At 49.9% G+C, this 19,810-nt stretch overlaps 8 protein-coding genes across 8 annotated transcripts; 5 read left to right on the top strand and 3 right to left on the bottom strand.

Annotated features, from left to right (window-relative positions):
* Positions 1-186: 186 nt before the first annotated feature.
* CGGC5_v008164 (uncharacterized protein) lies at positions 187-1,123 on the bottom strand (the record flags this gene model as incomplete). Its single annotated transcript, XM_032024168.1, has 3 exons — positions 187-378; positions 438-881; positions 1,022-1,123. 3 exons carry the CDS (start codon positions 1,121-1,123, stop codon positions 187-189), a joined length of 738 nt encoding a protein of 245 aa, XP_031891699.1.
* Positions 1,124-3,382: 2,259 nt separating this feature from the next.
* On the top strand, positions 3,383-4,099 carry CGGC5_v008165 (uncharacterized protein; the record flags this gene model as incomplete). The annotated part of the gene is made up of 1 exon (XM_032024191.1): positions 3,383-4,099. The coding sequence occupies one exon, from the start codon at positions 3,383-3,385 to the stop codon at positions 4,097-4,099; it is 717 nt and encodes a 238-aa protein (XP_031891701.1).
* A 180-nt stretch (positions 4,100-4,279) lies between these two features.
* CGGC5_v008166 (uncharacterized protein) lies at positions 4,280-6,529 on the bottom strand (the record flags this gene model as incomplete). The annotated part of the gene is made up of 4 exons (XM_032024202.2): positions 4,280-4,768; positions 4,828-5,237; positions 5,304-6,339; positions 6,416-6,529. The coding sequence occupies 4 exons, from the start codon at positions 6,527-6,529 to the stop codon at positions 4,280-4,282; spliced, it is 2,049 nt and encodes a 682-aa protein (XP_031891702.2).
* Positions 6,530-7,767: 1,238 nt separating this feature from the next.
* On the bottom strand, positions 7,768-9,016 carry CGGC5_v008167 (uncharacterized protein; the record flags this gene model as incomplete). Its single annotated transcript, XM_032024213.1, has 3 exons — positions 7,768-7,822; positions 7,881-8,483; positions 8,547-9,016. The coding sequence occupies 3 exons, from the start codon at positions 9,014-9,016 to the stop codon at positions 7,768-7,770; spliced, it is 1,128 nt and encodes a 375-aa protein (XP_031891695.1).
* A 2,323-nt stretch (positions 9,017-11,339) lies between these two features.
* CGGC5_v008168 (uncharacterized protein) lies at positions 11,340-11,846 on the top strand (the record flags this gene model as incomplete). The annotated part of the gene is made up of 1 exon (XM_032024224.1): positions 11,340-11,846. The coding sequence occupies one exon, from the start codon at positions 11,340-11,342 to the stop codon at positions 11,844-11,846; it is 507 nt and encodes a 168-aa protein (XP_031891696.1).
* A 1,195-nt stretch (positions 11,847-13,041) lies between these two features.
* CGGC5_v008169 (Satratoxin biosynthesis SC1 cluster protein 4) lies at positions 13,042-14,174 on the top strand (the record flags this gene model as incomplete). Its single annotated transcript, XM_032024235.2, has 5 exons — positions 13,042-13,221; positions 13,296-13,335; positions 13,405-13,628; positions 13,695-13,942; positions 14,027-14,174. The coding sequence occupies 5 exons, from the start codon at positions 13,042-13,044 to the stop codon at positions 14,172-14,174; spliced, it is 840 nt and encodes a 279-aa protein (XP_031891697.2).
* Positions 14,175-16,692: 2,518 nt separating this feature from the next.
* Positions 16,693-17,020, top strand: RALF (Rapid alkalinization factor; the record flags this gene model as incomplete). Its single annotated transcript, XM_032024246.1, has 2 exons — positions 16,693-16,939; positions 17,001-17,020. 2 exons carry the CDS (start codon positions 16,693-16,695, stop codon positions 17,018-17,020), a joined length of 267 nt encoding a protein of 88 aa, XP_031891698.1.
* Positions 17,021-17,949: 929 nt separating this feature from the next.
* On the top strand, positions 17,950-19,741 carry TRI1-1 (Cytochrome P450 monooxygenase TRI1; the record flags this gene model as incomplete). Its single annotated transcript, XM_032024257.1, has 4 exons — positions 17,950-18,318; positions 18,396-18,498; positions 18,689-19,267; positions 19,323-19,741. The coding sequence occupies 4 exons, from the start codon at positions 17,950-17,952 to the stop codon at positions 19,739-19,741; spliced, it is 1,470 nt and encodes a 489-aa protein (XP_031891703.1).
* Positions 19,742-19,810: the final 69 nt, after the last annotated feature.

Below are 19,810 nucleotides of genomic sequence, written 5' to 3' on the forward strand. Positions count from 1 at the left end.
TTGCATGAAACACAATACCATGCTGATGCACAAAACTCCGAACTGTCTAGAAACTAAGAGTCTTTCATCCCAATTCTCTGGTATACCTATCTTGTAGTCCAGATTGCAGGCCCAGAGCTGCCTTTATCCCACACGATGCTTCTTCAGAGTCGTCGAATAGATGCGAAAGCTTCCCGTATCACTTAATCAAGACATGGGGGAAACTTCGCCTTCCGCCGACACTGAGTATTTCTGACCGTCTCTGTTCATCAACTCGATGACCGCGCCGATGATAGCATACAAGTCCGGGTTTTCGCGATCGTTATTTTTGACGTTGTTCATCCATCCATACGCATTTGGAGCATCAAGCATATTCCCGAAATATGACAGGTCAAAGAACTGAATTGAGTTATCAGAATCATGGCACAGACCAGAGAGACAACAGGCTTTGGACATACCTCATGCAACATGTTTGCCGTAAGTGATTTGGAAAGCAATCCGCCCATTGGGAGAGTGTCCACAGGATGCTTTTTCGCTGCACCCTTGCTCTCAAAATCTTCAAGCGCATCGGGCTTTGTCACCTCAGTGAAATCATCCTCAATCCAACCCCCAAAGTTCCTGGACCGCTGAAACTTGATCCAGAGCGGGTGAAAATTGATGGATTCAGCTATTCTCTTGCGGCCACCCGTTGGAGGGGCGTCTCTCTGTGTGATCGCCATTGTGCGTGGAGTCGGGACCTTTTCCCAGTCTCCCCCAATTTCCTCAGAGTTTTCCTGCTCGATGAACTTTTCGAGCGTGTGAGGCTGGAACATATGATATTTCCGCACCACATCGTACGGCTTGTCGAAGGGACCACCTGCGGGATCTGGCACTGTGACAATTTCTGGTCGGCAGGTGATAATCTGGGAACTTCAGTAAGCTTATGGATGGAACAGGGCACGGTGGTGGCCGTCGACGACGAGCCTTGGTTCTTGGGACATGCCGTTTAGGGCTGCCCTGTCACTCGTGCGGGTGACATGGCATCGAATGGGGCAAGGCTTACAAAGTCATTGAAGTGTTTGTCGCTATTCCCAAGATCGATCCAGGCCCTGGACTGTCCGAAGCGGCCCAGTTTGTCACCATCGCTGCCGACAGGGCCTTCCATGTCTGCAATCTTGTTGAATCTGTCTGTTGTATAAGAAGATCATCGTGTGAGCTGGTACTGTCTCAACGATTGACGTTTATCCAGCCACTTACCTCTGATCTCCTTAGCAGTAGTGTTGTAGTTTTCTAGCCCGCTAACAAGAGGTGCGATGGCGAGCTTGGTAGGAAGACTAGTTATTTGACTGATGCCTGGGAGAGTTGATAATGTAATCTTGGAAGCAGCTCTCTTGACCCAGGCTTTGGCGTTATTGACACTTTGTATTATAGCACCGGCTAGTTCTTTATTGAATAATTCGTCTTTGGGTATTTTTTTGCCGTTTTCGTCGGTATCCTTCACCTTCCTGTCTATTGAATAGTTAGCTTATTCCTTGAAGTCCATAACTCCGGAAGCCAATGATCAGTGAATACTGATTCAGGGAATTAAGGGTATGTGAGAATGAGAACACAACGACTTGCAGCAAGACTTGTGAAGAGTCCAACTGACTTTGGTGGCAGCTTCAACGAAAGACAACGCATGGAGGGCAAGAACCGTGACCTGAAGTAGGCGCGTTGCGAAGACGATAAGAATTGTCAAGAGAGCTCAAAAGGTTATACAGAATACTTTTCTCTGAGATAGTTGACAGCTGAAGGTATAGTGTGGTTCTGTATGATTCCAGTGGTTAAGCCGCGATTTGAGATGAAGGAAACTGACGTTTCTTATAAACGAAAAAACCGTGAAAATTCCAGACGCATGGTACACAGTACACATGATTATTTCTGATCATCTGGAAGACTCATGCCATCAGATTTGTCGAGCAGGTTGTGGCTATCAACAGAATTGCCCACTTGTCTTGGCCTTGGGCTATACGAGCGCCAATTCCCTTGCCCCAAGGGAACGAAAAAGATTGAATACATTCTTATCCGGTGCGGCGCAGATTTTGGGTCTCATGATCCCATATACAAAAGTTCATCTCTTGATAGCAGAATTTAGTGGTTTCGTTCGGCGCGAAACGAGGCACAGCAAACCCTGAAGTATTGATTACATGGCCTGATAGGATGGATGCCTCGGAGGATGCGGTTTGGGGGCAGCCAATCTGCGTTTCCGCCTTACCACCGACGAGTTCGGGGGCTGGACAAAGTCACGGGTCGGCTCGGCGGGCGACCGCGTGTTCTATGATGCTTCCGTCGATGTTGGCTGCGGCAAGTTCATTCGCATGGAAGGTTGAGAAGCCGGAAAAAGCTCCGCCTGCGCCAGCCCTGGGCGAGAGAATCTGCCACGACAAGCACAGCCAGTACAACGTGCATGATGGCCAGCAAGACGGATGGTCTTCAAATGGCTGCAGATTGTCTGCAGCTGGTAAGACAATGAAGGCAGGAGACAAGAAGGTCTACTGGCACCCTGTTGGCCCTGGGGCCGATTACCACCAGAACTTCAAGATCTCATGGATCGATGCATGCGAGACTATTATTCGTAACTCGTGCTAACCGGTGTCTACTTTCAGGCAACAACGGAGGAGCTGGTGGCTACAGGGACGCGGGTTGCTGAGATACGACTTCTATGTTACAGTACAGTGATTATGGATTGCTTTTACACAGTATTTGGTCCATCGGCCTTTTCACTTGCCCCATGGATTCGCCATAGAGTTTTCTCTAGCCCAGTCCATCCTGGCCCTCGTAAATGTCTCCGTCAGAGTCATATTCGATGTCCCAGAGCATAACCAAAACTGAGAAAATGGGGAATGGGGATGTATTTTGTGGGCTAGTCGCCATCTCGTACAATGAAATTGGCTCCCCTAGCAATTCGAATTAGAAATTTTGAAATGATTTGAAACGGTGAAGTGATCTTTAAAGTGAATTTGGGATGAACATGGTGAGCAGCAGGAGAGGTAGGGGTGGAGCAGCCAAGCAAATCGGTTTAGGCTCCAGTGCTGTGCTGAATACAAGATACAAAGAACCAAAAATAGTAATCCAATGGCGATGAGCAAAATAAAAAGTCACCAGTACCCTGAACATTCTCACCATCCTTTCTTCCTGGCTCTATTCATACATCTACATCATCAACCCAGCATCTAGTTCTACCCACACAATTATCATTAAGTCTACCTATTCATTCAACCAACCTAGACCGTCGATCTCGCAAGCTTTAGTCAGCTTACACAGTGTCCCTTACGCTCTTCTGCCAAAGCACATAAGCGAGCGACATCCTGATTTTCTCGATCACCTTCTTCTCGCATTGCCTCACCCAAGCACTGAGCATTTTTTTTTTTTGTACAAAAGCATCATGGGCAAAAAGGTCTACCCCCGCACCATCGTGGAAGAGGCCCCAAGCCATGACGGCAAGCCCTGCTACGCGGCGTGGGAAATGATAGAAACGGACCCCGATACCCAGACGCCGCCAGACGCTTCCAATCGACCTAAGTGGTCCATCCAGATCTACGAGACCACGCCCGCGGCCGGCGACCGCGAGTACATCAAAGGAATAGCAAAGAAAATTGAGGAAAAGACGCGCCGGGGCCGCGACAGACGCGAAGCGCCAAATCGCATCGATATCCACGGCTTCCCGCTTCCCGCCGTCTTGCCTGAAGCAGATCGCGTGGCGCGATGCGTTGCGCACCATCGCGCCGAGGTCGCTATGCGAAACGCCTCCGGCACGGCCGACTTCTTTATTCCTCCGAATTTCAGCGAGTTGTGGGAATACCAAATCATCATCATTGACAACCCTGGCGCAGCAGAGCCGGGGGGTGGCGCTTTTCTTACCGTGTCTTTCGGTATGAGGCCCGAGGTCGCGGCCGAGGGGCTTGGGGGTCCCGATTATGATATTGCGCGATACACGGGCAAGTGTTTGGGTGATAGGCTGTGGAGTTACATGAGCTTCGTCGAGTATTTCTACGATTCATATGTTGAGAACGGGAGGATCTACAGCGACTTGGAGAAGTGGCGACGAGAGGCCGAGGCTGGAGGGACCATCCAGCAAGTCGAGCAACATGAGGGGGCCTAGCTGATGGACAAGAACATTGATGGGAACCAAAAATCATGTATTACGGAAACAAACACAAGATCGTATTCAGAAATCATATGCTAGCTGAAGTAGCACAACGCCGCCCATTGCAAACAAAGACAAGTAAAAGCAACGCCTACGCCTCTACATACGCATATCCATTAAACCACGAGCACTGTGTCACAGCAGCGCTGGGGCGCCAATGTTCGTCACCGTGTTGCCGTCCCTGTCCAAGGTCATGGCGGCGTTCCCGTAGGCCCCGTACGTAGATGCAGCACCAGCAGGCTGCCGGGGAAACGCCATCTTCGCTCGTGTCGCGAAGCCGTTGGTTCCGAAGGCCTTATCAACCCACTGCTTTGCAGCGTTGGTATTGTCGCTGCCATACTTAAGCTTAAACTCTGTCTGAGCTTCGACGGCCCAGATCTGTGCTCTTCCTTCGATGCCGCCGAGATATGTGTCGATCCAGTAGGCGTAGAAGGACCGCAGCGATGGGTTGCCACCCCCATTGCGGGTTGGCTCATCAGGTTGTGATCCCCAGGTGTAGGTCTGGTCGAACTCGTTGAGGACCAAGTCTATCCAGTTTGAGACGCGCATCCACTTGTTCCAGACGTTCTCCTTGGTGCTGGGTTGGGTATGAGCGTATCCGAGGTAGTGGAAAACGCCGGCATGCTGAAAGACACACGCGAAGTCAATTGTTATTCATATCCGGTAAAGGTAGTATCACTTACACTTCTGATCCAGTTTCTGTTCAGGTTAGCCGCGCTTGGGTGGCTACTTGTGAGACCAGTCGGCTGGCCTTCACCGAAAAAAGTTCCCTTGTGTTCGTTGACTTCTGCCTCTACGAGAGCAAAGTTCTTGGTCGTCTGGCCCAGCGGCATGCCCCCATTACGCTCAGATAGGGGATCGGATCGTGCAATGGCGTAGGCAAGGACATCATCAAGCGGCGCCCCTCCCGCCGGGATGCCGAGGGGTGTATTACGTGATTGCAGCTTGTGGTTTCGAGGGTTGTTCTCATCCAAGAGAACTTCTGCGACCCAGGAAGACTGTGGCTTCATGGACATACCGATAGGAGTCAAATCTCCGTCTCCGAGCCACTCGAAGAACCTGGCTAGCGTCTGCTTTTCGTACACGTGGTCGTCTAAGCTTAAATGTTAGCTACACACCAACACGAAACCGAAGAACTACAAGAGGGGGCAAAACATACTCTGTAATTTCTTCGTGTCGCCGACGTCTTTCTTAGTACCAAACTTCAGATCTCCGCCGCATTTAGCATCGCCCTCGAGATAATAGTACTTGTCAATATTACTATCCGTCATCGCGTCCGCACACGGCTTATGTTTGCCACAGTCAATAAAGAATGTCATGCCAGCAACATTAACCTTCGGATCGTCCTTGGTCAACGCCCTCTCCGATAAAAGGCCGTCACGGGCCTGGAGGCCGGAGGCGGTGCAGCCACTCTCCCTCTTGGGGCTGTCCAGGATGCAAGAGTCGCCAGCCGCCCGCGGCACAAACATGGATCCCCATCGGACGTTGCGCGCTGCGTTCTTCGCCTTCGACGAGCGGCACGACTCGCAGGTAACCGCCGTCTCGCTGGGGTTCGCACTGCTGGTGCTGGTCGTTGTAGCTTGCGGCTTGTCGCTGGTCGTAAGGCCTCCATCTGGCCCAGCGGTTGTTGTCGGACCGGCATCCTTCGTAGTTGGAGGCTCTTCCTTCTTCGTAGTCTTCGGCGCATCGTCCTTCTTGGTTGTCTTCGGGTCCGGCTTGGAATCGAGCGTCTTACAGTCGCCCTTCTTCTTCCGCTTGCAACCCGTGCTGGTCCCGACTGAATCGGGCGCGTTGACCAGCGAGTTGAAGGTGCTGTAATAGTCGAGCTCGATCTTGTCGATGCCGCAGCTCTTCTTGACCCAGCCGTCGAAGAAGTCGGTCGGGTTCAGCGAGTTCTCCGCGAACGACTTGGCGCCCTCGACGGCCGCCTTCGTCGCTGCCCGTGTTGAGGCTGCGGCCTGGCCGGCGCCCGGGACAAGGGCGAAACCGATGTTGATGCTCTCGACAACGGCCTGAACGAAGACACCGCAGATGATCTCGTCAAGCTTGGCCAGGCCCTCGATGACTGGAGTGATGAAGGCCTCGGCGACTGGGTCAATCTCTTCGGCACAGAAGCAGTCGCCCGGGAACCATTCGTAACCGTCAGGATCTCGAGGATACGGCCCTTCTCCGTTAGGAATATGGTCAGAGTGGCACTATATTTCATTGATATGATTAGCGAAATTCGCAAGGCCAGATCATTCCTTAAACCCTTGAGGGAAAATCACTCACCCCGACTCTGTCTTCTGGCTGGCCCTTTTCCTTGCAAAACGTCCTACAAGGGGTCAGGCCGTCATTCTTGACGATTTTGTCAATGTAGATGACGCATGTGCCATCCTCGGCCATGGCGTTGTAAAACTGATCCAATTTCTCATCTCTGCGAGATATTTCAGATGTCTGGAGAGCGCTGGTGGTGGCAAACAGCAGACTTCCGAGTAATGGCAAATACGCGAATGCCCTCATCTTTTCGCAATGACGCAGTACGGAAGCCCGAACAAAAGGAGAAGTGGGAAATGATGAATGGTTTCAAGTACAATAGCTTGTGCTCTTAGTGAGAGTATCCAAAGACAGCTATCGAGAGTTGTCTTTATATATCCATATATTAACAGACCATGCTAGGTCATGATAGACCGCAAAGAAGTTGAGCCACCTCGAACTATTCCTACATTCTAATTTTGTTCACGAGCGGGTCTTCATCCTTGCCTGTCAATTATCGCCCGAAGCCTAGAGGAACGGATCAAGTTGATGTTACCTTGGCCTCGTGGGGATGTAAGATCTCGGCCGAATGCGTTCCCTCTAGAAGCGCAGATGCAGTTGAATAACCCACTGATCAAGAATATGTCTCTTTTGGTTGTTGCTCAGGAACTGCGCCCTGTAGCAGCAGCATCCTGAATGCTTTGCGCGCCGCAAACCAAAATAGGATCGCACTCATCCAGGGGTTCGCATATTCCTGAAGGCGGCGCGGGAAGGCCTGGCCAATTGCATTGTAGGCTTGTCCGAGGCAGACTCAGACGCAGCTGGTCCCCATGTCTAATTGAGTGTCAGCTTACCGATTTTAATTGCCAAGAACTCCAGCCGTCACAACGGCCAATCAGCCCTGTTCAGTGGCAGCCTGGAAAACGGTCCGCATGTCGCCTGCTCTTTCGAATTGATTTTGGTTGCATGGGAAGCCAAGCGCGTAATTGAATCGGAGTCTGAGGGAGATATCTCATTTTCCTCTGCGCGACTTCAATGTCTATTAAGCGCCGGCCTAACAGGCTCCAAGGTCACAATTTCTTCAAGGCCCCCAAGAGTACGTTTTCAAAGGCTATTTAGAAATGCGGCATGAAATACCACAGTCCATTGTTGTTCCCGTTACATGTAAGCGATAGTCCCGAGGCCGGTAAAACAGTCTTGCTCAACTGCGCTTATTCCGCATTATGGATCATTCGTTGATGGATGCAACTATCCTAACTTTGTTTGCTTGGCCGAATTTAGCGTCTTTTGGGTCTTTATCCAAAAACCCTAGTTCGGTTCGGCGCTTCTCTGCGCAACGAATCAATCAAGCTGCAGTTTGCCCTCGGGAAGCTACAGTGCAGCCACGATCATACATCCTTCATGACTTCATAAGTGCCATCTCTGCGTGCAAGTTGAACTTCTCTGAAACATTCCTCGTGAGTACATATGTGGGATTGGGAAGAGAAAGGGCAACACTCACTCTGTGAGGTGGGTATAAATGAGCCCATCAAATACGCAATCCAGCTCTATCAATGTCAGAAATGGATGAAACTTGTCTCCCGAGCCCCGTTTGTAAAGTCGCACACCGGGCGCTGCACTAATATCCACATAGCCCTCTTGAGGACCGATCCTTTGGCTCAGCGGTGTACTCAACGTGACGGATTCGATAGTCTTGAATAAGGATAACATGTCTTTCAACCCCTGGACGTCGAACTCCTTGATGCCGCAGAAGCTACTGTTAGCTTCAATGCCGCAAGTGAGGGATCGCGCTGCAATCCATATGTATACGTTTTGTAAATTCTTGAACTTGTCGAACCGCAGCCAGTGGAAGTCGTAGACGTCGTGGCGACGAGGGATGCCAGGGAGGTCGTAGTTAGCACACATCAGCAGCGCCGGGAAGTCCGGACTCAGAGACAGTTCCAAGCTTCGGGCATGTTTGAAGAACGCCGGGGGCGTTACCCCCGTCTTAGTCGTCTTCATCGCCGGGTGTATGGCGCAGGCGCCAAAGAACATCTGGACTGTCGGTAGATCGGTGAATATGAACGTTGTTGACTCGTACATGGATTGAAGGCACTCAGTAGAGCTGAAGTTGTAAGTATTCAGGTATGACCAGGAGTCATCTGATAAACGGGCCGCCGCCACCTACATGACCTTGCACGACAATAGCATGGGAATATATGCGGTTTCCCACGGTCGATGGGGCGTAGTCTTTCTTTCTGTTTTCCAGCAGACGAGTGTCGTGGTGCTGGATCCACGGATAGCTGAAATACCGTGCTTTTCGAATGCGCGCTCGCCACAGAGCCAATGATTCATCCAAGGAGACTGTAGTCGTCTGCAGTACCGTGGCGCATTGTCATGCCGGTCTCGCACTATCTCCTGGTCCAGCGAGACTCCGAGCTGGTCTCTCATCGTCTCAATGTCGCGTTGTAGTTCGTCCTCGACCTGGTACTCCGTAGTGCACGACCATCGACAGAAGTGCTTTTCCTCCGCGGCGCCATGCCATAGAATATGCTGGCGAAGACCGCATGAGCGCCACAATTGGAAATAGACAGCATCGCGAACCTCGCGCGGCAGACAGCTAACGAAAGCGGACTGTGTCTGGGAGTCGCGAATCATTCTGACGCTCAACGAGTTGGCTAAGATATCAATCGAGCCGTCGAATGTCGTTTTTGTTTGAGCGATCCTGGCGGGGTTGACGAAATGCTGGCAGCAAACCTGCTGTTGCAGTAAACAGCGTAAGCACGACCCACGTGACTGTCCTTTGCATGGGTTGACAGCCCCCAAGTTGAAGGATTTGCAAAGCCACACTCAATATGTGAATGGAAGTTGGGGTCGACGTAAGAAGGAATCTGTCACAGTTTCACCCACTGTACCTTTTCAAAATGAGTTGGCCATTGAGCCGCTCGGCTTCGCTATCAGAAAAGAAGGGGCTCTATTTTCAAGGGACCTGCCCGGCGCCTGGTGACACAATCTCAACCATACAACGAGATGTTCTCGCACGTGAAAATTGTCCATACAACGTGTTCTGGTCATGAACCTTTTGCGATGGATTTACTCGACGCGTCCGTTACCGTGGACATCCGAAAAGAAATAAGCAGAAAAGAAAACATGTCTTACTCTGTGAAGCGTTTTCCACAGAGGCATTGAACTTTGGTAGTAATTCTCACTAAAGGACCACTTGATAAGTTCCGAGCTGTTACATACGAGCTAGATCTCCCTTGGTATGAAGAAAGACTATTCCTTGCAGATTCTTTCATAGTAAACGGCTGAGCAACATGTCAGCGAGTGAGTGCAGCCACAAGGTCTCTCCCGTCGTCATTGACGCTCCTGTCAGGAGGTCATATGTCCAACCCAAAGCCACCTCACGCGATCGTACTCATTCGAAAATTTGAGATTCCGGTCGATTTGTCGTAGATAAGCCAGTGAGGGCGAGAGGACAGGCTTAGTAGTAAGGTATGAAGATAATGAGCACTCGCAGTAAAACCACCCAATGATCTACATTTTCTTCCACTCATTCGACAAGATTAGCCATCTCCGTTTGTCTTACTCCGCGCCCGTAAGAACAGGATATCATATGGCCGCGTCGACGAGAGGTGTGTAGCTAACAGCCGGGATATCAGCGGGTAATAGCATACGATGCTTACTGAGTAATTTCTGTGCTCATCAATCATCTAAACGCCCGATAGTCTACTCTCTTGACAGACCACTTTTTTTCCTACGTGTTTCGTGAAGTCTGAAATTGCTCGCTAATGCCGGGCGCTTTTGTTCATGTGCCAAGACTGGCTGCATTAAGAAGGTGGCTTGTAGCCGAGGACAAAATCGCGCAAGGAGGAACCAATATCTCTTAACTGACGTCTCTTACGCATGGCCAGCTACTGGATGCTGACAAGTGCATGTCTAATGACTATCATCTTTGTCAAATTGTCTTGTTGTTTTAGTCAGACTATTCCTTAGACTCTTGCCCAGACCCTAAGCAAATCAAGCAGTGAGAATTTAGGATCCGTAGAAGCAAACCATTGGTGCGCCAAGTAAAGCCTAGTTTATTATGATTCAAATTGTAACTCTTCTAATGCACCCGTCCGGCAAAGCAGCACAGACCGACGATCGAAATGCAGTCAGCTCGTATTTACTCTGGCGATGTTGTGGAAAGTCTATGGTGCCGATTGACCGCGCTGTGCCTTCTCCCCACTTATTCGGGCGCCTGGGTAAAGATGCATTGTCTCCACATAGGTATCTGAGCTATCGCTAACTAGTAGTACATAGCCAAAGCACTCAGCTATGAGCCCATGCTGGTGAAGATACTACCGGACATCTCGGCGGCCTGCGATGTTCGAGCAGTGAGAACAGATTTGTCTTCTTTTACTTAGAAGAATGGAAGAGCGGGCGGGACAAGAGAGCGGGCAGAGGCGATATATTTCCTTTTGCCACTTTCAGTGGGCAATTATGCACCATGAGAGTAGTGTAGGCTGATCATACTTACTTCGTTTTTTTCGTGACAGATCCCTGGACCAGTTTGAGTCCGCCTTTCCACGATTCCACGAAAGAACCCCTGTACCTGCGTGTCGAAGCCCCTGTCATGCCACACTACCCGGGCGAAAGCGGCTCGGGTCGATCCTTGAAGATCTGGGGATGATGGGGAGCAATAACGATCCTTTCAGGTCTTGGTATAAGACGAGATGCAGGTCTTTAAGCGACGTTATGAACGAGGACTCTTTAGGAGCACGTGATGCGATGCCTTCTTCGTGGTGCAGCGGCGACACAGATTGTTGATAACTCGACTATAAAGAGGGCGTAGAGTCATCCCCTTTTTTGCAAACATTCTCAAAGCAAATCAGCTCAGAAGCCTCAGTAACCTGATCAGAAGACACCAAAACGGCCACAACACGACTCAAAAATTGTTCAAACTTTGGTCCCATAATACCAACTTATACTCAACACAATGAAGTTCCAACTTTCTGCTCTTGTCTCCCTTGGAGCCTTCCTCGCTGTCGAGGCTGGTGTTGCCGGCGTCTCACAGTCGCAAAGTCTCTCTGCCCGCGATGGCGTCGACCTGGCTGTCCGGTCCGCCGCTGCCAACATGACTTGGGCCGACCTCGAGTCCGGCGCGGATGCTGCTGCCATCTGCGGCTCTCTGGGTGTTTTCGAGCTGCCCGAAGGCTCGGACCCGGCCCTCGTTCGACTTTGCTCCGATCATCCAAGCCTTGCTCGACCCGGCTCCAATGCCGGCGGAGTTGGCACCCTGGCCTGTGCCAAGAACCAGAAGGGTTGCGATGGAGGATACTGCTGGAAGCAGTGCGGCGAGAATGGTGCCGGTTGGTGGTGCTGGACAGCGCTCGGCGACGGCTCGGGCCCCTGGAAGACATGTGTTGCGGGTTCTGATTGCGGTATGGGAGATCCTTGCGGATGGTCCAAGAATGCGTGCCCAAAGTGTGGCTGCAGCTGTTAAGGCAAAGTGAAATGCCGAAGAGTACAAGAATATGTGGGTGATTAAAGAGGTCATGGTTGAACAGGCAGAGTCAGTCAGACTCTATGATCCATTTCTAGAGCACGTCAAGGTACACCTCAGCTTCAGATAAATACTCGCGGCGTTGCGCCATGATTGGCCAGCAAATATCAACTCTAAAACACATTGAAGTCAAAGAAAGTGGATGCTGAACCTGTTATTCACTGTAAATTCGATGGTGAAAAACCAGGCCTATGCCCATTCCCCTGCCTGGTCCGCATGAGAAGTAAACTGATGTCGGAGGTGCCATAAATGCTGATTAGTCACAATTTACAGAACGTCGACCCGAAGACAAAGCCTTGTGAGCACCGCCTGGTTAGCTCCAAGAGCAGTTCAACTGAAGATGGCACATTTCAGACTTGAACGTTAAATAGTCTAGACTCAGTAGCTTTAAGAGCTGCAATTGCTATGCTTTACAGGCTGATCTCTTGTTAACTCAGAAACAAATAGGGATTAACGTGTATGGATTTCACATGGTAACTCCTTTTCAACTTATCATGGAGGTTAACTTCACAACAAGGTAGTCAAAAAAATGGCATAGATATAAGCAGGATTCACAAAAGAATCGGCCAGCGATGGTCCTTTGCAGCTTTCATTTTAGGACTCGCAAGCTGACTACAGGAACTTGTACTTCGGAGGATTGATTGATCTAGCCGTAATTCATATCGGATCTGTAATACCTAATCTACTGCCAGTCGGGGTAACAAAAGTCCTTCCGGACGACTCCAGCAAGGTACGAGCGACAACACAAGTGGAGTTGGGCTGATCGCTAACGACGCTGAGACGAGAATTGTGATTGAACTGTTACGCCGAAGTCACCCGACCAGGAGACGGGTTCGATCCCACTCAAACCACCCTTGACAAATGGAAGCTTGTACCCCGGATGTCGGGGAGTTCTACCTTAAAAATGGCATAAGCGCGACATAGTGTTGCACTCGGCTCTGAACAAGTGGTGCCGTTTCCAGCAAAAAATCGGCAATCGTCGTGTATGACTCGCGATCTTCCAGGGGCACGATCAAAGCATGTAGCCAGGCTCCAATGCCCATATATACACCTCCGCGCTTGGATATCCCCTAAATCCGTGCTCCAAGAAAACACGTTTTATCGTTATTTTCCTAGCAGGAGGGTCAAGCCAGAGATGTCGCTCTCAGAGCCGCCCGATGGACTCGACCTCACCGAAACCAAGGTCCCGTCGCTGGTGTCTGGGTTCGTCATCACATGGGTTCTTGGAGCAGCCACCGTTGCGCTGCGCGTTACAGCGCGGAAGCTTGTGGGAAACAAAATTTGGTGGGATGACTGGATCATAATCGTGTCTTTGGTAAGATTTCACCCATCTCCCGGACAAGCCGCTATCGTCAATATGGCCAGGGACTAACAAGCTTTTCCTACCAGATATTTTCAGCAGCTTTTATGTTCGACGTTACGTGCTACAGTCAGTCACACCTTTGACACCGCGATGTCTGACGGAATACCCTGGACTTTCCAACTAACAGTAACGCAGTGACCATAAATGGCGGCTTTGGAAAACACGTTTGGGCTACGCCAAACGGCCTAAGGGTCTACTTCACGGGTCTTTTCATCGCCGAGTATCTGTATACGATCAGTATTGTTCTTGTCAAAGCGGCAATACTCGCTTTTTACTGGCGGATTTTCAGCGCCCGACGAGAATCGCGGCTTGCCATTTATATTTTGCTGGGTATCACTTGTGCTTGGGGAATAGCAGTGGTAAGCCCACCCCTTGACAAGAGCCATCGCAGGCTCTTCTATTTTCAGTCGGCTAACGGCTTGCAGCTTTTGGTATCGACCTTTCAGTGCGTTCCAGTGTCGGCCTTCTGGCTCCGATTCGATGCGAATGCCAATCTCTCGCCGTCTGATTACGAATGCGGCGTCAACGTCAAGACGTTCTTCATCGCAAACGCAATACCAAACATAATTACCGACGTCCTCCTCCTGCTACTGCCAGTACCAGGCATTTGGAGTCTGCAACTTCGCAAACCACAAAAAATGGCTCTGGTGGGAATCTTCACTCTTGGCATATTGTAGGATCCCCCATCTCAGAGTTATGGCCAGAGCTGGCGCACTCATTTTCGAGCTACTGCTGATACCAAACTTTGCATCCACAGCGTCACTGCAGTGTCGTTCATCCGGCTGCACTATGTACTTGCAATTGACTTTGCCGACCCTGACACTACGTGGTTACTAACCGAAGAGATGATGTGGACTGGCATCGAAGTCAACATTGGCACTGTCTCCGGTATGTCAATTTCATGACCCCCGTTCTAATAACCATCCGGATACTTACTCCCCCTAGCGTGTCTGCCGTCTTTGAAACCAATACTCAATTTGGCACTGCATGGTAATGTTCAACAAAGTAAACCGGCCACGGGAAGTGATTTGGGTATCATGACGGCAGGAGGCTCTAGCGGGCCTTACAAGCGCGGTGGAGACCAAAGGAAGAGTGCGTTTGGTACGAGAACCTCTGAACGGCAAGTGATGGAGGACATGCATCCATTATCAAGTCACACAACAGATCATGAAATGGACAACTGGACAGAGCATGGAAGTCAAGAATTGGTAATAGAGCAGACAACCAAAGGGCGGATGGAACCAGGAAAACCCACACAACCATCCTGAGCCTTCATTGGGGAGAGCAACAACGTACTGGGGTATCTGAGGTCTAGCAAATATCTAAACCACATCTAATCACTATGATATCGGTATCCATACTTACAACATCAACCCAGTCATCCCCACCTAACATGCCCTCACTCACTAAACCATTTCTCTGAGAGTAGCATCTCGTCTCACTTGAAAATGAGTCCAGTAGTACCTCCTGTTTGTTGGAGTCTCGATACGTTGTGGTCATCGACAAGCATGTGATGTGTGTATCGGATCAACGGCGCTCAAAGTATTTGGCTTCGTTAGCTGCCAGGCTGAGTCGCGGTACTACGAATGTGCCCGCCCGGGCGATGTTGTTTGATGTCCGAGAGTGATCGGGTCCCCTTGTGAGTGGGGTTCTGATAGTTTTAATGGTGTTCTAGAAGCCCGGTGGGGCAATATGCAGCCGTTTGAAGCTACCTTTCTCCCCAATAAAGTTATGACAGACTTCTAGAAGGTCGCCGACCTCCCTTCAGATGGTCACCGGACGATAAAGACCCTTGAAAGAGATACTTTACTGAAATGTGATTGGACAACAAAGCTCTACGGATCTCCTTGAAAGGGGTTCGAAACGGCCATGCCAGGACATTCCATGAGTCCAAACGCTCCCAGCGGTCCGAACTTAGGATGGAGCGTCTATGTCGGAAGCTTTACATAAAGGGGTCCTTCATCGGGTTTTCTTCCTTGGCTGCATCTAAAAGCTTAGATCTTTTGTATCCATCCCGAGATATAATGCCCGTTAAAGGTAGGGCGAGCCTCAGTCGCCAGTAGCGGAAGCATGGCCGAACCTGTGTCGCAGACTTTTCCACGCATCCAATCTAACATGATAAACCAAGCAATCGACTTATAAGCGTTTAAAGTAATTCATGAACCGCATAGAATGCATTATATCTCTCGATAAGCGCCTGTCAATTAAATTCATTCCGAGTCGGTCTCAATATTCTGGTACTTCATCGTACGATCGAGGAAGCTTATTTTCTCAGGCCGGCTACAGGCAACACGATGAGAAGCTTGGATGAACACCAAGAACGAAACGAGATCAAAGTTCGGGACGAAATGCCAGATGAGAATCCCGGGAAACTTACTAGTCCGCGATGCTCGTATGCTAGGACGTCGCACGAGCCTCTCGGAGAACGCCCTGCAAGGTCGAGAAACACATACACATACCTATCTCGAGAGCCGAGAGAGTCCTTCCGATAAATTCACAAACATTCGTCGACTCAACCTAGCCTTGTTTTCTGATGAACTTACATCCAAGGCGATGGAACTCCATCTTGTGCGTCGTAAGACATGGTGTTGTACATCAAAACTAACAAAAATCGCGTACGCAGATGGTGCTTGAAGACGAACTTGAAAGCCGACCTCTGCTGTATTGACTCTTTATATACTGATACTGCTTCTCATAATGAAGAGTTTTGATGTCAATCGGAAGGGTCCGTCCGCAATGGTATGTTGCGCATCACATCTTCTGAGATGGCCATGGAACTCCGCCGGGTCTTCAAATCCGGAATTATTCTGGGCATTGTTCTGTATGTGGTCACTGATTAACAAAGTTCAAACTCTCTTCTCCGTTTACGATGTGTTAGTTGCCTTCAAAAGTCGACAGCTATTACTATACACCACAGCCTTGGCCAAACGGGATGCTTCTGACACGCCGCAAAGTAAGCAGGTCATCATGTGAGCCCTACAGGGCTATCTTCTATACTATTGGTGCATCAGGTCTCCGAGACACTCGTATGAATGACCGGACTTCTTGTTTTCCACTCTGTGCCTGTCGGTTCTTCTGAAGTGACGCGTTTGTTATTCGCGTCACCGTTTTAATATATTGGGGCAACTTGCAAGCAATGAGACCCGAGACCTTCGCGATTTCGCAGTCTTTCAACGAGTCAATATACCTCTAGGTAATGGTACTCGACTCGGAAGAGCATGCTCTTCGAGAATTGCAGATTGAAGTAGCTGAACAGATGTTTCTCTTGTGTCTTTGTCGCCTATAAGAAGGACGGCTGCCGCGCCAATTTCAGAGGATGAATTATTTGACTTCACAGTATTCAATACATCGACCAAGCTAGATATCTCTTTTTTCACGTCACGTCAACCTGCTTTATATCCTCGTCTGCGGAACCATTTCAGCATGAAGTTCGCCGTCTTTACCATCGTCGCCACCTCGGCCCTGATGATCACCGCCGTTCCCCTTGCGTCCCCGCAGAACAAGAACATCGGGAATCCTGCCCTCAAGAAGGGCAGTACACCTTGTAGCCGACGTGGTGCTAGTTACGAAAACTGCAGACCGGTAGGCGGTGGTTCTGGTCCGAATCCTAATCCGAGCCGTGGATGCAACAAGATCACCGGGTGCCGTGGAGGTCCTGGGTCTAAGAAAGGTATGGTTTTATCCTTCAACTTCAAACTATTCAGAGTCGAAAGTTCATTCCTTTTCTCTAGGTGCGAATAAGGCGCCTTGACTGGGCTGGTCTGTTCTTTAAAGCTCTCCTGCTGCCTTCGTTGATGAGCACAAGGAAATCAATCATGGCGAACATGACTGCCAGTGTTGTTTCAGTGTGACTACTCAATCATTTCGGTCATTACAAAGTTCTTTATGAGTCTGTTTTTGAGATTGCCCAATACGACTGTCATTACCTCGATCCAGTGTCACCTCATGAGATCATTGCTGGTGGTCTGCGCTAGTCGCTAGCATCGCTCGCGACGTCTCATCAGAGACACCAGGGCCTTGGTCTTCTCCTTTTTAAATTTTCGGTGGACCTAGCTGAGTTTGTGATTGAAAAATGGAAGGAATAGAGTGGGTAGATGCTTTTCTAGATATCAAGGTCTGCCGACATCATCAGGTCGGGTCCGAGATGAGGCCGATTGTTGGCAATAACCAGTGCAGAGATGAACTAAAGACTTCTCAACTCCGCTTCAATAGACTTCCTAGAATACTTTCTCTCGGACATAAAGCACTTGGCTGTCGTGGGACGGACTCTGGTGAAGGCCGGCTACTTCTCGTCGGACGCTATCCCACCGGTTTGTGGAGTATCGTGTCTCCCCCCTATGTCATGTTGTTAGAAACCCTGGCACCATGATTGGTCCTTAGATAACTTGATGCTAAGTCATTGACGACGCCAGCCAATCGCTTGCATATACACTGCATGGATACATACGCTACGATCCATTCTGAAAGTCCGTCTCCGTCAGTCCATTCTTGGCAGAGTGCGAATGTCCGCCTCACAACCTTGAGCGTAGTGTTTCTGGAACTACGGCAGTTCATGGAGACAGACGAGTTTATGAGTTTCTGTCTTTGTCAGTTTCTGATTTAAACCCAAACAGTTCCTCATGCTATCATGGCTCCAAACTCGCAACTTCGATCTACTGCAAAACAAGCAACATACAAGCGATGGACCACCTGCATAATACCTCTACCATTTGGGGTCAGCCATCGATCTATGATGGCGACAACACGTCATTATTGGCTGCCCTCTTAGCCATCACTCTTATTGTGACAATTCCTTCCTTCTTTCTTTTCAATGGCGCAAGCAAGCTTCCGATCATCAATCCCAAGAAGTTCTATGAACTCACGGCTTCTCGTTCGGTCTTCGAATTTGCCATAGCTGGGCGGGAGCTTCTTGCATCAGCTCGAGCGAAATTTGGACCCGTGCCTTTCCGCGTTCACACTGATATGGGAACCTTTATCATTCTGCGCCCCGAGCATGGCGAAGAAATTCGCAATGATCCCAGGTTCGGCATTGATGAGCCCATCATTGAGGTGCGTTTTGCTTCAAGGGACTTGGTGCATTTTGGACGGGAGAACTTCAACATGTTCTGACTTCACACGTGGCGCAGTTATTTCAAGCCCATTACGCCGGCTTTGAACCCTTCATGGAGGGGGCTTTGCCAACGAAACCACTCCAGAACGTGGTCAAATTCAAGATGACAAAGTCTCTAAGTGAGCAGCCTACCACAAATCTTTGATAGAAATATCGCTAATATCAGGGTTGTCTTTAGCCAAGATCACGCAGCCGCTCTCCGAAGAATGTGCTTCGACACTTCACGCATCTCTTGGCGATAGCGAAGGTATTCTATAGGCAATACCAAAGCGCCTCCAACTAAGCAAACATGCTAACACTTTTCTCTAGAATGGCAGCCTGTCGCTCTTGGAAACCTCATCATTCGCCTCATTTCCAAAATGTCTGGTCGCATTTTTGCGGGTCCGAACCTTAGCAACAACGAGCGATGGTTAGATTTGATCGTCAATTACGGAGACAACAGCATTCAAGGAATGCGAAAACTCCGGCTTTGGCCCACGATTCTGAAGCCCCTGGCTGTTAAATTCATCCCTGAGTGCAAGAACCTGCAAGCTCAAGTCAAGGAAGCATGGGATCTTGTCGCTGCTGAGATCCAGGCGCGGCACGCCAAGGGCGGCGAAGCGGAGCACGAAGACGCCATTCACTGGTTCGAGGAGTTGGCAGGTGGAGATCGATACAACTTTGGTGCATCGCAGTTGATGCTTGCTGTGGTGTCGATTGGAACTACCTCTGATCTCATCACGCAGACCTTGATTGATATCATTCGTCACCCTGAGCTGATACAGCCCTTGCGAGAGGAGATCGTGGCTGCTATTTCCGAAGGTGGCTGGAAGAAGACTTCGTTGTACAACATGAAGCTCCTTGACAGTGTCCTCAACGAAAGCCAACGCCTGAAGCCGAATCAGATCGGTAAGTCCTCCGCTCAAGACTAGGTCAGCTTGACACCAACTGACCACTATTCTAGCTTCCATGTTCCGGCAAGCATTGGTCAACATTACTCTCTCCGACGGCACCAAGGTCCCAAAGGGCCACAAAGTCGCTGTTTCGACCGATCGAATGCGAGATCCGAGTGTCTACGAGAACCCGGATGTTTTCGACGGCTACCGCTTTTTCCGCATGCGCGCTACTGAGCAAGGAGCAGCGAGTCAGCTGGTGACCACAAGTGTGAACCATCTTGGGTTCGGGCATGGCGAACATGGATGCCCCGGTCGTTTCTTCGCCGCCAGCGAGGCCAAAGTCATTATTTCTCATCTTCTTCTGAAGTACGACATGCGCCTAGAAGACGGGACCGAGCACAACATCCGGAAATTTGGTTTCGCAGAGGAGGTTGACCCGACTTTCAGGATCTTTATGAAGAGACGCAAGGAAGAAATCCCCCTATAATTTTCAGATCCATTTGAGTGAGCCACTTCATCCGGAACTATACATTTGGACAATTTTTGGCAGCGAGAT

Source organism: Colletotrichum fructicola (genome assembly GCF_000319635.2).
Source record: "Colletotrichum fructicola Nara gc5 chromosome Unknown KSG_Nara_v1_contig04, whole genome shotgun sequence".
Taxonomy (NCBI): Eukaryota; Fungi; Ascomycota; class Sordariomycetes; order Glomerellales; family Glomerellaceae; genus Colletotrichum; species Colletotrichum fructicola.